General features: G+C 40.8%; 1 protein-coding gene across 4 annotated transcripts in view; it reads left to right on the top strand.

Annotated features, from left to right (window-relative positions):
• The window catches only part of LOC133512923 (zinc finger protein DPF3-like), a 31,667-nt gene extending 14,814 nt beyond the window's left edge, over window positions 1-16,853 (top strand). For 3 of the 4 annotated variants that reach the window (XM_061843002.1, XM_061843005.1, XM_061843003.1), the window contains exons 4-10: window positions 3,595-3,719; window positions 6,052-6,144; window positions 6,243-6,303; window positions 7,731-7,772; window positions 7,865-8,002; window positions 8,553-8,666; window positions 10,606-11,281. In XM_061843002.1, the coding sequence (XP_061698986.1) occupies window positions 3,595-3,719; window positions 6,052-6,144; window positions 6,243-6,303; window positions 7,731-7,772; window positions 7,865-8,002; window positions 8,553-8,666; window positions 10,606-10,772 (740 nt within the window). In that variant the 3' untranslated portion in view covers window positions 10,773-11,281. Of the gene's footprint in view, window positions 1-3,594; window positions 3,720-6,051; window positions 6,145-6,242; window positions 6,304-7,730; window positions 7,773-7,864; window positions 8,003-8,552; window positions 8,667-10,605; window positions 11,282-14,086 lie in introns of those variants that run through there. The other variant, XM_061843004.1, reaches the window with a different exon arrangement.

Raw genomic sequence — 16,853 nt, 5'->3', positions numbered from 1 at the left:
TACGACCATGCACTTCTAGTTGATGATGTTTTCCTTACCATTATAGCTAATTACCTTACTAATACTATTGATTAATAACCTCATTGATCCCTGGCCAGTGGTTGGAAAAATGTATACACATTTCATCAGGAAAGAAAAATAGTACACATGCGACCCAAAATTTATTTTTTTAAAAAATACTTTTTCGTTAAATACTAATCTACAAACTGGTCCACAAATCTCATGAAAACATTTTTTGCTTGGTTTGAATCGTTAAGTGTCTTCCCATATATAAAAAGAAAAAAACATTAAATTAATAGGAATTTCCACAGAGGAAGCATATTCATATTGGTGTGCTTGTATGTATTAACTAGTTGAATATTATATTTTAATTAAAATGTTCTCTGGGTACTCCGGTTTCCTCCCACATCCCCGAAACATGGTTGGGAGGTTAATTGGAGGCTAAAAATTGTCCATACCTGTAAATGTGTGTGTGTTTTTGTCTACTTGTGCCCTGTGATTGGCTGCCGACCAGTTCAGGGTGTACCGTGCCTCTCTCCCAGTTAGCCGGGATACACACCCACGACCCTAGTGAGGATAAGTGAAATGGAAAATGGATAGTTGGTTATTTAATTAGTTTCTCAAAGGTACAAGTAAGGCCAACGTTATTTATACCTTAGCAAGATTTAGTATTTTTATCCATTGAAAAATATCTCGTATCAAGTTGGAAATGCCGCATAGTGGCAAATTATTCATATCGCTGACAACCTTGAGGAAACTCTTGTGGTGTTCAAAATAATGCTTGTAATGAAAGTAAAATAATCTACAACATTCTAGTCAATTGCACATGTAAAATATTGGATAGCTGTTTATTGACGAGTGGTACGCAGTGGATAAAAAGTCTGCAGACCACTCTTAAATGCTAGCTGTCTGTGACAAAAAAATAAGACTAAGATAAATAATTCCAAACTATTTTTTCCACCAAAAATCTGACTCATAACTTTCTTTATTAAGAAAAACTGATATTTTTTCTTGAGTAGGATGTGAAAATGAAGACCTGAACAAATGTGGGTGAACCTATGTGCAAACATTTGTAGAATTAACCACATTTATAACCATGTCAAATAGGAGTCGGCACACCTGCCACCATTTAAAGTGCCTTAACCCCAGATAAAGTTGGGATGTTGTCGTAGACTTCTTCTTTTCCTTTCAGCTTGTCCCAATTAGGGGTCGCCACAGCGTGTCATCTTTTCCCATCTAAGCCTATCTTGTGTATCTTCCTCTCTAACACCCACAGTCCTCATGTCATCCCTCAAAACATCCATCAACCTTTTCTTTGGTCTTCCTCTCTTGCCTAGCAGCTCCATCCTCAGGACCATTAATTCCACCAATATTCCACCCTTGTACCAATATACTCACTCTTTCGCCTCTGGACATGTCCAAACCATCAAAGTTTGCTCTCTCAAACCTCGTCTCGAAAACATCCAACTTTGGCTGTCCCTCTAATGAGCTAATTTCTAATCCTATCCAACCTCTTCACACCAAGTGAGAATCTCATCATATTCATTTCTGCTACCTCCAGTTCTGCTTCCTCTTGTTTCTTTAGTGCCACCATCTCTAATCTGTACATCATGGCCGGCCTCCCTGCTGTTTTATAGACTTTGCGCTTGATCCTAGCGGAGACTCTCATAGAACACCAGACACCTTGTTGTTGTTCTAGTAGACCTTGCCTGCTTTTCTTTACATTCTATAGCTGTAGCCAGACTGCTATTTGGAAAGGTTTAAAATTCCCTTCACCTTGACTAGGCCCCATGTTCATCTCAAGAAAAACATGGCACCACAGTGCTTGACTGGAGTTATAGTATAGTATGGTGGTCTTGACCATTGTTGTGTTTGCGGCAAACATACCTTTTGAAATTATGGCCGAAAGGTTCCACCTTGGTTTCATCCATAACGCGGCTCCCACCCTACCCTGTAGAATTTGGATAATTGTTGTCACATGTAAAAGACAGCCAGTACTTTCCAGAAATTCCTGTTGTTACTGTATGCCTCTTTGCATGCTCCCTGACCATTTGCCCTCATTTTTTTTCAATCTATTCTTGAGGCATGTCCATGTTTTGTACTATATTTTCCCCACTGACCCTCTGCTGTGTTCCGTGATATTTTTTGATGCCTTTCATGCCTTTTTTTCTTTTTTTAACCCTGCTCATAATACCTTTACAATAAAGAACTGGTGTGTTGAAATCCATCCGCAAACCATGGCTTAAGATGCAACTCCAAAAATGTCAAGCAAAGCCTCTTTAAAAAAGGTAACGTTTTATTTGGGCTTAGTCAGACACACTTATGGTGCCAGATGTGTGCTGACTCACATTTAACATGCGTTTAGCCTGAACTGTATGCATATTACTGGCTGATGGGATTTTTGAAATGTTTTTGTGGACCACGCACAAAAATGACCTTCAATTCTTTTCAAATTCCCCAAGATTTTTCCATTCCATGTTTTGTAAGTCAAAAACAAACTGGTGATACCATCTGAACCAAGCCTTTGTTTCCCAAACACATCTCATTGTTGCCTTTTGTTTTCCACTGAGACTACCCCTCCCTCCCCCTCTACTCTCCCCCCACCTATGCCCAACAACAGTCTGCTGTGTCAGGGAGAGTCCAACAGAGGCGACACGGACACGCACACATTGATTGAGCTTGTCATTTAGGATGCTGAGCACGTTGTGCATCTGGCCAGAGGTGGAGCGGCAAAAGGACGCTGCCAAAGTTGTGCTATGGCTAGCAAGCTTACTGTCGCGCTGATGGTGCGCTAGTGACTTGGGCTGCATGCGCAATCAGCTCCCTGCTGCAGGCTGCTGCCGGCTCTATTTTTAGCCCACCAGCTCCCATGGGTGAGCAGCGAGGGAGGGGAGGTGGGCCCCCGTCTCGTCGCGGAGAGTTGAAAGTCAGACACAATGGTGAGGGGCTGCAAAGGAGTTATGTGTCTGTTTCTCACCTATGCAGCCTTCTGTTGCTTGTGCTGCGGGCGGGGTGTCCGGGGGGGATAGGCTGAAATGTTGCCTTCTCCAACATCCATAAAGCATCTGCGTCGCCATCACTGTGGTGAAGAGACTTTTTAAAGAAGATGCAGAGTGTCGGTCTCCAAGCTTTTTATTCATTCTCCACCTGCCTCCTCCTACACAGTTTTTGTTGGAGGCGAGCTCTGCACGATGTGCTGAGGTCCAAGCAATGTACCTCTCGGGTCCCTGAACCAGCCTGACATGAAAATAGTTTAACGTTGTTGACATCTTTCCTACTCTGAAGAAAAGCTAGATGTGAAAACAGTTGTGACACTTTTGTGTTGTGGGGGAAACGGACACAATAGCAAACAGATGCTTGAGCAAATTGCTACTTGCTTTTTTTAAGTGGAGCACAGCTAAAAAAGAAGCAAAACATCGGTTGCTGATTGAAAGCTCACTTCCAGAGTTTAACGATGCTCTCTTTCTGCCGCATGAAGACACCCATTCTTGGCGCCCCCACGCGCAATTTAAGTACTGTGTGAAAACAGAGTTGCAATTTCGATTGTTCTTCACGCCTTGAAGTTTTTTCCGTTTGTTTGTTTTTTTTGGGCAGACAACGGCCTCATGTCCAAGGACACGTTGCCCACCCAGGGCACCACGCTAGAAGCTCTGCTACGAGGTGAAGGTCTCGACAAAAGGAACTCCAGGAATGATGAGGAGAGTTTGCTGGAGATCCAGGTGCCTTCAGTCACAATATCTCATTCACAGCACGGTGGAACATTTACTGTTGAGCAAAAAATAAAAAAAATTGAGTGGTGCCAAGGAAGAATCCTTTAAATGTCGGTGATAATCTCGCTAAAGGATCTCAAAAAGTCACCAATGCCTCTTTTCCTCTTCACAAAACTTGGCTGAGCTCCTTTTTGGCAGTCAGTTTTGCGCTTGAAAATTATACAGCAGGAAGTGCGCAGAATTGAACACATCATTCAGTCACAAATGGAGGTGAATGCATATCTTCTGTACAGTAAACTGTCACTACTCACACACGTTACAGACCAAAGCCTGCTGTAAATAGCAAAAATCTGAAAATAGTTGACATGCCCCCCAAATTATGTATAATTGTATGTATTTATAGTCTCAACCTTAAATGTAGTGATAAATATCTTAGCTGTAAACCGAAACTTTTAAGAAACTCAAGGATATGAACCAATAAGTCTTGTGGGGGTAATTAAAATGTATGTAATGTTAGTGCGGGAGTAGCTAGCAATGGGTACCAATTGGTATTCGTCCAGCTTGATGGTGAACTGCGTCATGACTGAAGATTCCACTCGAGGTCCGACAGGCAGACAAGATTCCTTTTGAGGGTGTTGCTAAAAGGCCTGCAAGTGGCGAATGAAAAATAGTAATATGCGATATGTATTTTAAAAAAATGAGTCTTTGTTTCTGAATTAGAAATGTTAAAAAAAAAAAAAAAAAGGAATAGATTTTCTTGTGTGTGGGAAGCCGCAACCTACTCACCACCTCGTACTTTTGGTGCATTTTTTGAATTTTCAATGACTGGATGAGAATGAAATGTTCTGAGCACTTGGAAGTCTATGATGAATAGTTTTACTTTTTATTTCTCCAGAAAAAATTCAGATGAGCTAATGTGAATCAGCTCGTGTTGCCTGCAGAGATCTGGATTCGATTCACAAATTTGATGACTTTAGACTCGACTTGACAAAATGTCACAAGACTTGAAACTCATCTTGGACTTGAGCACCAATGACTCATGACTTAACTTGGACTTCAGCTCAATGACTTGAAGACGAACCACTTTTCCTCCTTAAGTAATAAAAATCCCACACTGCAGCTGTCTCTCAATATCTGAGCAGACTGATGTTGATTTTATTTGAACTTCAGAAGGGTCAAATCTTAAAGATGTCCTCAACGCATATCACTCGGGTAGAAGTGTCCCTACATAATAAACTCTATTTACAAGGATAGGAAAAGAGCAGAAGGTCACATTTAGACACTACCTAAATGCATGGGTTTTATTAAAAATGAAATGGTGTGACATAAAACAACAATAAATGAGGCAGTTACATAAGGTACACATTGCACAAAGTACTGGTATCACACACAGAAATTATTACGATTATCGTTTTGTATTGCCCCCAAAATTCCAGATTGCATTGTGGCAATCACTTACCTCATGTCACCTGTTTGCTTGTTTTCATTAATTTTAGCAGCTAGCTCTGTGGGCAATTATGCATTTGTTCTTTACAGTCGTGTTTAGTCAATGTAGTGTTCGCAAGAATCAAAAAGCGGTGTGGAAAAAGGAAGCCATGGCCGAGCAATTTCATAGAATAACTGAAAACATACGAGTGATTTATTTTATTTATTTTTTTTTTAAGGGTAAAAATGAAGTCTCTCCCTGCAAGGTACAAACATTTTGATCAGCCTTCTAGTTATTGTATGAAGGTTCAATGCACTCCCTATCAAATTATTTTTGATGAGTGTGGATTTTAAAATGTACTATATAAAAATATACTATAGTTAATAAATATTAAATATGATATATAATTACATTGCTGTTCAAAGGATTTGAAATGACTCAAAGCACGAAGTTCAGCACTTGCGACTTGACTCAGGACTTGCTTGTGTTGACTTGGGACTTGATCCAAAACTTGAGGGTAAAGACTTGAGATTTGGGACTCTCAAAGCAATGATTCGGTCCCACCTCTGAGTGACTGTGTATAGTTTCTTGACTGCTCGGCACCGCATGGACAGACCGCTGTGGTAAAGTCGAGACTCAACCTTATTTGTAGCTCAATATGAAAACCAACCGGAACTGTCACAAACTGAAACAAACATAAGATTAATCATAAAACACAGACAAGTGTCCTTCCCTGCACTCGAACCAAAGTGGCATCAACTGTCTTTATCCACCGTTGACCCAGAAGTTATCAGCTCGTCACGTTACACAATTTCCCCTACTTGGTTCATTCAAATCTCAATAAATTTCAATCCAAATCCAAACAAAAAAATAACCTAAAATAATGTGGTTTTCCAAACTGCGTCCTCACGTCAGAGAGTTCTGGAGGCAGACGCGGCAGAAGATGCTTTCAATGACGACGATTATGAGGTGGACACTCCCAAGAGGAGACACCGGGGCAAAGGAAGGGTAAATAACCAGATTACAAGCACACACTTGAGGCGTGTACAGTTCACTGTCATGCCACTGCTCTTACAGTATGTTCAAAATTAAATGTTTGTCTTTAGGGTCGGGGCTCAGGCCGCAGGAAGGCAGACCTGGATGACGACAAGCCATATGTTTGTGACAGTAAGTCAACAGAGCAGCTTCACATCCTGATCATTGCAATGTTGAACTTGTCTGGGAGTAACTAAATCCACACCTAGATTTTTTGTGTCTTTCACATTTGAGGGACCTCACACACAATGTTCCCTCTGAGCTGTGCACCTCTGCAATTGCGCACTTGTAGCGTACACTCAGCGTACATGAAAACCGATGCAGCGCAGTGAACCACAGCCTGCAGTCTTTAACAAGCTGCTGCTCGGCCACACCATGTCACCCACTCTACTTCCTTATTTATCTGACACCGCCCACTTCCTGCTCTTAAAGGGGTACACTCCTAATTACAAACACCGCCCACCACTGGTTCTTTAGTTAGAAACACAGTCTGGACAACGTAGAGCAAAGACGAGTTAGACATGCTGCTTATGTTTACTCTCGATAATAATGGGAAAAGTTACAAAAAAGAAAAAAATGCTGTTGCTTTCATCAATGTCGAGTATGTAAATAATAATAATAATAATCATAATAAAGAAAAAGTGGTGAAACTGGACGACATTTTGTCTTTTTTTTGAGTAAAAAAGATCTGGTCTGAAGCCAGAATAGAAAGTACAGGATAAGATGGTGTATCATGTTAAAATTCCACCTTTGCACAGCCTGATAGAGGATGAAAGCACAGACCTTACAGTGCACAAAAAGCTAATTATGTATTTTAAAAATAAGAGACATCATAACATTAACCTTAAAACTGTTTGGTAGCATCATTCAGCTTTTAACATCCATTGCTAAAGATATTCTGCAAGCAATAATTCAGTTTTTTACCAAGAAAAACAGACGGGGATATCATTGTGGGTTAAAAATAAATAAATGAAACAAAGTTGGAAGCGACATTTCAAATTTACAGTTCATGGTTGGCTTGGTTTGGTTACCAATGTATTTTTTTGTTTGTTGACATTTTTATTGGAAGTTTGCAAAAACACAAAATTTTTCTTAGTTTTCTGCTGGTAATGTAAATTCTGTAATCTGAATCTTTTAATGAGGCATGTAACTTCTATGGATGACACCAATCTGACCACAGTGCGTACATCTGATGTTGCTCACAGTGGTCAAAGGGGGCGCTCTCGGGCTTAGCGTGTTTGCTCAGCCACGTCAAAAATTAGAGGGAACGTTGCTCACACATGATGAGGGGGGAAAAAAACTCTTTACTGCTTTTATAGTATACGGTACTCAAGATGAACATGAGAACGTTACATGAGGATGGCTGATGTGTAGTAGAGAAAAAACAAGATGCTTAGCTAACACTAACTCAATCTTTTTCAATAGTTACAAGGAACAGGATTTACGTGAAGACAAACGCTCTCATTTTTTTTTTTTGGTCTTAAAATCTCTGATGCCCTCAAGAAATGGTAGACACACACAAAGGAAAAAAATATTGACTATTTTTTTTTCATTTCCAGACAGATACAAACAAAGGAATAATTCCAAATCATCAACTTCAGGTAACTTGCCGAAGCTTATTAGTAATGTGTCTTTTCAGTTTGTTTGTGTTTTGATTGATTGATATTGGAGGATTCCTCACTGCGTGTGTTAGTCTATGCGAAGCGCTATAGGAGCCGTACGGGACTAAGCTACCACTATACCAATTCCCACCTGGCGGAGGAGGACCGAGCCGGGGACAGGAGCACTGTGCCATGTAGGTCTCCTCTGCAACCTACTGACAGACACAAACGTAAGAAAAACTGTCACTATCTAGCTTTGCCTTTCTGTGCCAAAGGTTGTTCCAAAAAAGGCTCGATATGGTCATCTTACATGTCCTCTGGTGTTCCACAGGGAAACAATATTATTAGTAGTCTGCTAATGGCCAACCAGCTTTTGGTCACAACTTCAACAATCAAAATTCCTGCAAATGGAATTTCATTTATTTTATTTGTAGCCATCAATGCAGCATGGCACAGTTAAAACAAAAGTACACAAAGTAATTGGGCAAGTGGTTAGCAGATGTGCTTCACAGTCGTATAGTTTGGGGTCTGCATTTCTGTCCTGTATTTGTGTGAGGCTAACTAGCTAGTCATGTCATGGGTCGAGGAACTCATTATTGGCTGCAGTTATTCTCTAAATTGGAGGAAGATTGGGACAATTGGCTAGATTTGTGGAAAGGTTGTGGTGATTGATTAGTGTTGGATGCTGTACATAAATTCTCGCTGAAGTTACATTAAATTTGCAAGGTCTGAATTTAATGTTTTTTTTATTTTTTCTTCTCCCCCACCTCACCCTCTCAGGTCCAAAGGCTCCCATCGCGACCAGGATTCCCAACAGATACTGTGAGAAATGTCAGAATGCCAACAAGAAGCTCCTGAAATCTGGCCCCCCCTGCACAACTTGCCAATGCACAAGTGAGTTGAAGCATTCCCTGTTTTGATTGTCACGCTTTGTCATCCGCTCCACACAAACAAAACTCAAAAAGCAAAAAGGAAACTGGTACTCATTTTGATCCTCGAAGTTCCACCAGATTTGACACTCATGAACTCCAATTTGTTGCACTTTTGGACTTTAGACTCTTGAGGGGCCCACTGTGCGTTAAAAGGACATACTATATATAGAAAATATATTTTTAAGTGCTTTTATACAAATAGCTGTGTCTCTGGAGTGCCTGCCTACCCCTCAAGTGTGTAGTTACACACCCAACTGAATCTTAGTTATGTGCCGATTAGCGGAAATTAGCCCCACTGTTGTGCTCATTTACATAACAGTAATGAGGTTTCTCCTCTAGGATGCATATTTAAATTAAAATAATACAAGTGACACAAGGCAAACGATTTCACGTGTGAAGTCCTGCTCTGTTTACGATATTTCTGAAATCCATTTTCCCATATATTGGCGATGTTGACCTCCGTAGAGTGGATCGAACATGGATTTAGTGCATTACATTTTGTAAAATTCCTGAGTGAAGTCATACGAGTTTCCAGAAAAGGCCCCTGACTGCTACTTCTTTTTCCACATTTGGCTAAAACCGCCCACTTTCCTCTAATTGACCCCTCCGTGGATATTGCGCAATCCGCGTCACTGACCAATCAGAGGCCAGAGATCTGCATAAACCAAAGCCCGTTTTTGCTCCCCCCATTTTCTCAGACAACATTGGATGGTCCAGTATGGGTTTAGTTAGCGTTTTATCGCGTATTTGGGTTATTTAACAAAAAATATGGTTAAGAGGTGTAGTCACGGACTTTGTAATAGTGACGACAGGTATCCTGAAAGGCTAGTTGGTGGAGTTCGATTCGTACCCTTTCCAAAACCGAAGACCCAGTACGAAAAATGCCTTCGATGGATCAAACTTTGTGGAAGACCGCATCATCAACTAAATCCATCTAATATCAACCGGAACAGATATGTTTGCACAAAGGTATGCCTTATATTTGATTTTCAATACACGTCTCGTATAAATGAATGAAACGTTCTTCGCTAGCATAACACTGCTGCGTGTGAACGATTGACACACTTATTCTTTGTTGAGCGATATTTAGCGATGATCGGACTGCACAAACGTATCGATTTCTTGCCGGCTCGCGGCCAGAAGCTTAACCAGACTGTGTTTGCACGAAGATATGCCCTAAATTTGATTTTTAATACACGTCGCGTATAAATGAATGAGACATTCTCCGCTAGCATAACATTGCTACGTGTGAATGATTGAATGAAATCACAAGCATGGCGTCTCTCTCAGTTAAGAATGTATTGTATTTAGAATGTATAATATATCGTTGATTTGAATGAAATCAGAAGCATAGAGTCTGTCTCAGTTCAGAATGTATTGTATTTGCCATTTTTTCCGAATTGTTTCTTACGTCAGCGCATGTGGCGTGACGTCACTTCAGGAGGCGTGGTTAAGTGCCCTGTACGGAGGGGTCAATTGGTTGCCTCCGTGTAGAAGACCCACTTGTGAGAGCACACAGCTTTGTTCTTTTGACAATGCTAGCTCAGGAACAGAAAGGTGATGTAGATAAACCGCAGAAATTTGATTTCAGGCCTCTGCAGAAAACCCTCGAATTGATATTTGCTGCAGACCTCAGTCGCTGTCACCCATAAATGGTGTGGGTTTACAAATTTATAATCTTGAAAAATACATGTGTATCATGTGTTTTATGTTTATCTTTTTTTTGTTACGCAAAGGAAAGTTGAAGAAAAAGAAATGTGCTTGTAATTAATTAGCGTCGATTTGCAAGTCAAGTATCTAACAATCAATAGTTTCAAAAGCCCCACGGGAAGTTGCCGTCTTCTCGTCACCCGCTTGACCCTCCCCCCCCTCCTCCCGCTCTTCTTTGCCCCGCGAGCCAGCTGACGGCGTTGAGGAGAAGGAGGAAGGAGGTGGCAACCCGGGTGGCGCCGAGGAGCTATTCGCCACCACGTCGGAGAGCGACGCCTCCACTTTTCATGGCTTTGAGGACGACGAGCTGGAAGAGCCCGCCGCCCACAGCAATGGATTATCCAGCCGACACAGATAAACACTAGCCTTTTCCATCTTCAAAAAAATAACAAAAAACAAACAAAACAAAAAAATATCTGGATTCATCTCTGGCAAAAATCTGCTTTTTTTTTTTTTTTTTAACTTTTTGTTTGCAGAAAGCACAACGTGATCGCTTCAGGACAAAATAAGTATTTTATCTACTGGACATTAATTTATGAATTTTTATTTATAAATCTATAAATTAAGTCAACTAATGACTTGTAAAACTTTGAAGTCCTCCCACCCCCTTTGGGACTGAAGGAGCATAATTATGTGTGAACAAACAAACAAAAAAAAAAAAGAACACTGGAGCAATCATAAATTTGAACAAAGTAAGCTTTTAATGTCTGAAGGCTGTTTGAATGTCCTTTAAAAAGCCTTGCCTGGAACTTTCTGGAGGTTTTTGCTGTGAGCGCCGTGATTCTGGATTATATTTGTTTTCAAACATGAAGGAACCAGTAAACGGAGTACCGCAAACCAACGGCGATGCTTGGAGATGGAGTCTATTTATTTTCTTTATAGACGCAAGCGCCTTAGTGAATGGGAGGTAAGCACACTTCATTGGGAACAATCAGAATTTGTGTAACTGTTGTTGTTTTTTTTTCTATGGATGTAAATATGTGCCACCAGGATTTTAATTTGAAATGTAAAGTGATCACATTTTCAATAGTTGTATTTCAGTGTAACTTTTCAATGTGAACAATTCAACTGGCTACAATTCACTGTCTAAAATTCACCGAGCCAGCCAATTGCAGTTAGGCTTTCTTAGTCACGTGACGTCACATACTAAGACAGCGTAACTGGATTGCCTGGCTGTTTCGTTCTGACCTGAAGTAACCCTGCCTGGTGGCACAGACGGTGAATTTCCGACAGCGAATTGTAGCCAGTTGAATTGTTAACATTGAAAAGTTGCACTGAAATATAACTATTGAAAATGTGATCACTTTACATTTCAAATTCAAATCCTGGTGGCACATATTTACTTCTATGCTTTTTACTTACGTTGCCTACGTAAACCTTTTCATCAAGGGAAACTAAGACTTTAGTTAATTTTGTCCCAAAAGACTTTGCAATGGCTTGGTGTGATTTTTTTTTTTTTTTTTTTTTTTTTTTTTTAAGTTTAAATTTTAGTGCATGGTGAATATACAGCAGCTGAATTAAGTATTTAACACCTCACCATTTACACCAGGTGTTGCCAACTACCTAAGTAATCCATACAAAGAAAGAAAGTAGAAAAGGAAATTCTTTAAAACGAATTAGGTTTCCCTGGCAATATGTATGGAACATTGTCATGCTGAAATGTCCACCTTTGTTTAATTGTCATTATCCTCAGCAGATTTTTTTTGCCAAGGATATCGCTTTACATTTGCCCATTCATCCTTCCTTCAATAATGTGAAGTTGACCAGTACCATGTGCTGAAAAGCATCCCCACACCATCATGTTCTCACCCCCACACTGCACTGTTGGTCGGGTGTTTTTAGGATGATGGCCTCCACACCTGCATCCAAACAGTTCAACTTTGTTTCTCATTTGACCTCGTATTTTACTGGCTGGTCTAAATGTTGTTCAGCAAACTTTAAACCAGCATTGACATACTTTTACTTCAGCAATGGGGTCTGGTATACAAGGCACGGCGGTGAAGTGCATTACTCGCTGTTTTGCTTGTGACCACTGTACCTGCTACATCCACATATTTTTAAAGCTCTCCACAGGTGGTCCTTGACTCCGGGACAAATCCTGTTATTTTTCTTTTCTTTCCTCTGAGAAATCTTGCAAGGAGCACCTGATGGAGGCAAATCTACAGTACAGCATAAATTGTCACCACTGACTTCTGTGATTGTTCCGTTTTAGTCACATGCTATGATAATGTACCGTAATTCCCAGGCTACAGAGCGCACCTGGTTACAAGCATCACTGAGTACATTTGTAAAGGAAATACCTTTTCGTACAAACATAGGCCACAGCCGTGTAAAAGCCGCAAGTGGCCACGTTGAAACTGACTTTGAAACATGAGATATTGACAAAGAAAGACTGTACACAGAGTTTAACGCTAGCGCCACCACGCTAACGCTAAAGCTAGTGCCGCCACGCTAACACGTTAAAAACATACTGGTAAAAATCACTGAGAGACGGCACTAACACGCTACCGCAGCCCTGACAGGGCCAGACCGGTAAAAGTCACTTCCTTGGCACATATATTCGGTCTCACTCTTACCTTTTCAACTCGAGTGCCCCCTTGCGGCCATTAGAAGAAAAAAAAATTGCACAAATTAGCCGCATCACCGCACAAACTGCAGGGTTGAAAGGGTCTGAAAGAAGTCACGGCTTATCGGCCGGAAATTACGGTAGGTACATAATCTGGGCATCTAGATCAATTTGTTCTAGCAGGCTCTGTTCCACGGTCGCCATTGTTGTTGCTTCGTTTCTTGGTCCGGAAAGATTTAAAAAAAAAAATAAAAAAAATAATTTTTGGCCATATTACGCAGCGGAAACTCCACCCTGTTGTGTTCTAGCCAACACCAGCTATAGCGAGACTTCTGACTTGGAGGAGATCTGCAAGCCATTTTCAAAACAGGATGCATGGGTTGCGCTCGAGTATAAAGAAGGCTTTAGTTTGCGGTGGTCTTGAGACGGCCTTTTCCTCTTACCGTCATGAAATGCGTCTTGACTCACACCTTGGCAATGACGCCTTTTTGGCGGCCATCAATCAGGACTGGATCAGCTGATATTCATCTGCACTGACAAGGGCCTGGATTGCAGTTAGATTGTTAGATTGGAGGTCTTTTGGGGCTCCCCTGGTCATTTCACTTTACGTGTTTTACATACAAATTCATTTCTGCTCTTGTTTTGCATGTATTACCATACAAAATCTCATGTCAATAATGCCTTTGGAAATATAATTTGAAAAAAATGGTGACATTGAATACTTATTTCAGCCGTTGTCGGTGTCAAAAATGTAAATACAATGAATGCCAATAATTTTTTTTTGTTTTGCATTTACAAATTTACCATTTTTTTTTTTTATTCTAGCTCAAAGGCTGCCATTTTAGTTCTCAATCTAAAGTTCTTTCTAACAAAAATATTGCTTTGGCATCATACTATGGCCAAGTAACCATGTTGAAGTGAGGGGAGGAGCTTTATTTAATCAGGCCATAGCCGTGTCGAAAAAAAAAGTGCTTTGTTGACACTTTTTTTTTTTTTTTTTTTTTACTTGCAGTTTTGGTTCACTGTGAAAAGGCTCAGTCCCCATTCAGAGTATTTCAAGGAAAATGTGAAGTTTTTATTCAAACTTGACTTTTTTTGTGTCATAGGAACCCTCGGCACAGGAGAAACAGACCGAATAAACAAGGATTTAAGGACTCTTCCTGAATTTGGGCCTAAATGTACGTGGCGGGGAGCAAAAAAAAGTTCAGCGTCCGCCAGACTCGCAGGCCGTGTGACTTCCGTCAAGCTCCCGTGACCATGCGAGGAACTGATTTTGTTTTTGTTGAGGGCGGGCAGGGGGATGTTGGATCAGCGCCAGCTTCATCGAGGACTAGAGGAAGACTAGCAAGAAGGCCTTTGGGCTTGTCGGGGCCCGAGCTAAGCAGCGCCGCCCCCTCCCCCACTTCCTGCCCGCTTGCGCCGTGTGAATGCAAGTGATCCGATGTGACACCAAGACGTCCTTATCCTCATCACTGTGCCAGCCTGCCGCTCTGCACTGCAAACCAGCTATGACAGCCATAACCCCCACCGCCCTTTTCCACCTGATTGGACCAGTGACCCCCCCCCCACCCCTCAGCCATAGTCGGTGCTTAACTCCACCACAAGTACACGCAGACCTCTGAACCTTTCCGCTCGTCGCCCGACTTGAATAGTCGCACCTCGTCACTCCGCTTGTAGGGTGCTCGGTATATTTTTTTCTTTTCCAGATTTTTGGATAAGCGGACAGACGCCCCTGGCCGCCAAACTACTCAGGCATCCTTCATTACCGCTCTGCTCTTGATTGTTGGGCCTCTCTCTTCGCAGCCCAGAATCACGTGATTGTATTGAGCTGCCGCAGAGGGACAAAAACGCCACACAAGGGTCCCGTGACGAATGAGTGCGCACGAGCAGGGACGCTGCTGAAACGCTGCAATAATTCAGTGTGTGTGTTTGTGTGTGTGTGTGCGTGCGTGCGCACGTGTGCTTGGAAAGAAGGCCGAGTCGTTTGATCTTTAACATTTGACATTGAAGGTATCAATTAGGGATGGGCATTTGACTTCATTCCTTCGACTGGAAATATTTTATCGTGGTGAAAAGCATCCGTTATTTAAAAAAAAAAAAAAAAATTTCACATGATTCAGTTTTCAAAAAAACTTTCAATTTGTAACATGACTTTCTCTTGTAATGCAACTTTTTCATAATTTTCCCTTTTTCTTGGAATAAACTGGTTTAAAAAAAATGACGCTATTCTCACAATGTTAACTTTTTAAATCTTTATTCTCATAACCAGTCTTTTAAATTGGACTTTTTTTTCCTCTAATTTCAATTTATTACATTCATCCCCCCCAAAATTCATTCTTGCATCCTTTTTTGACCTATTGGAATGTCTTGTTTATATAATCTGAGGTTTTCTCTCCCCCTCCGAAAACTTGTTTTTATAATGTGAGTGATAATATCACCACTTATTTCTCCAAGCCACCATCTTTGAAAGTTGTAACTTCAAACAAAATTTCTATTCTCTTAAGTTACTGTTCTGGGACAAAATGTTACAAATCCTCCTTTAAAATATAAATATGAAATTATCACACCCCTCTAGTTCATTCTTATGTCAACTTTTGTCTTGGAAAGTAAGGCTAAAATAAGATTCTTTTTTTTTTCCACATCATGGCTACATTTTCTATTCCAAGTGCTGGTTTTGACTCCATTTTAGTTTTTTTTTTCTGCTGCTAATATGCACTCCTTTATAGTTCATTAATATTGACTTTATGCTCTTATTACAAATTTCAGACCTTCATCGTAGTCACTTTTTTGCCCTGCGATCAGATGGTGAGCAATTCATGGTGTACCCCGCCTCCTGCCCGAAGATAGCTGGGATGGCCTTCACAACCCTTGTGAGGATAAGTGGCTCAGATAATGCATTGATATAATTTTTCCCCATCATTGAAGTATTTCACATTTTTTAGGCCACGTACTGAATAATAATTAGAATTAGTGCACTTAATTGCTTCAAGACTAAATTCAGTCAACTCAGGACAATTCAATGGATTAAGGATCAATTTAGATCTTAATCTTAAATTACATATTATACAATGTAATTCACATTTTTTCCTCAAGACTTTCTAAAAAAAATTAACTTATTGGAGCATAACTTTTGTTCACTTCCATCCATTATCCAAGCCACTTATCCTCACAAGGGTCACAGGAGAGTTGGAGCCTATCCCAGCTGGGTTTGGGTGAATGACAGACTGCTCACCAGTCAGTCGCAGGACAGATATTGACACCGTCACTGAGCGGGAATCGATCCCACACTGCACGCACCAAAGTCAGGCATGTGTACCACTACACCATCAACGACTCTTCTACTGTTCACTTGTTTTTTCTTATTTGATGAAAAACGCATTTTCATGAATGAACTAAACTCCTTAAGTCATAATGTTTTTTTTTTAAATTAAAATTCTGAACTTTATTTTGGTGATTCATTTACATACATTTCCTCATACTCCCCCCCCCCCAAAAAAAATAACATGCTTCATTCTTTTCAATACATTACTACTTTTTGATCTTTTGACAGCAAAAGCAGTTGAGTTTAAATCTCGTTTTCACTTGAAATTCTAAATCCGATGCCCAGTCCTAATGTACTTCATCTGCGTTGGGCTTCTCTCCATCTCCCCGTGTGTTTATTCAGCGCAGCATGCAAATAGCCACCGTGCAGGTGGCGAAAGTCCTCATCAACTCCTGAATGCAGAAGTAATCCTTACCTCGACCAAGACACAGCAATACCCCCCCCTCCCTGCCCCCCAAGTGTGATGGGAATTTGTGTTTGGAGTGGAGCCAACAGGAGATGAAACTGACACGACACAAGGTGGCCGTTTCATATTCTGCTGTAAATACATG

This window comes from Syngnathoides biaculeatus, chromosome 15, assembly GCF_019802595.1.
Source record: "Syngnathoides biaculeatus isolate LvHL_M chromosome 15, ASM1980259v1, whole genome shotgun sequence".
In the NCBI taxonomy this organism is placed as follows: domain Eukaryota; kingdom Metazoa; phylum Chordata; class Actinopteri; order Syngnathiformes; family Syngnathidae; genus Syngnathoides; species Syngnathoides biaculeatus.
Note: the sequence above shows the minus strand (reverse complement) of the source record. Positions and strands in the feature narration are given on the sequence as shown.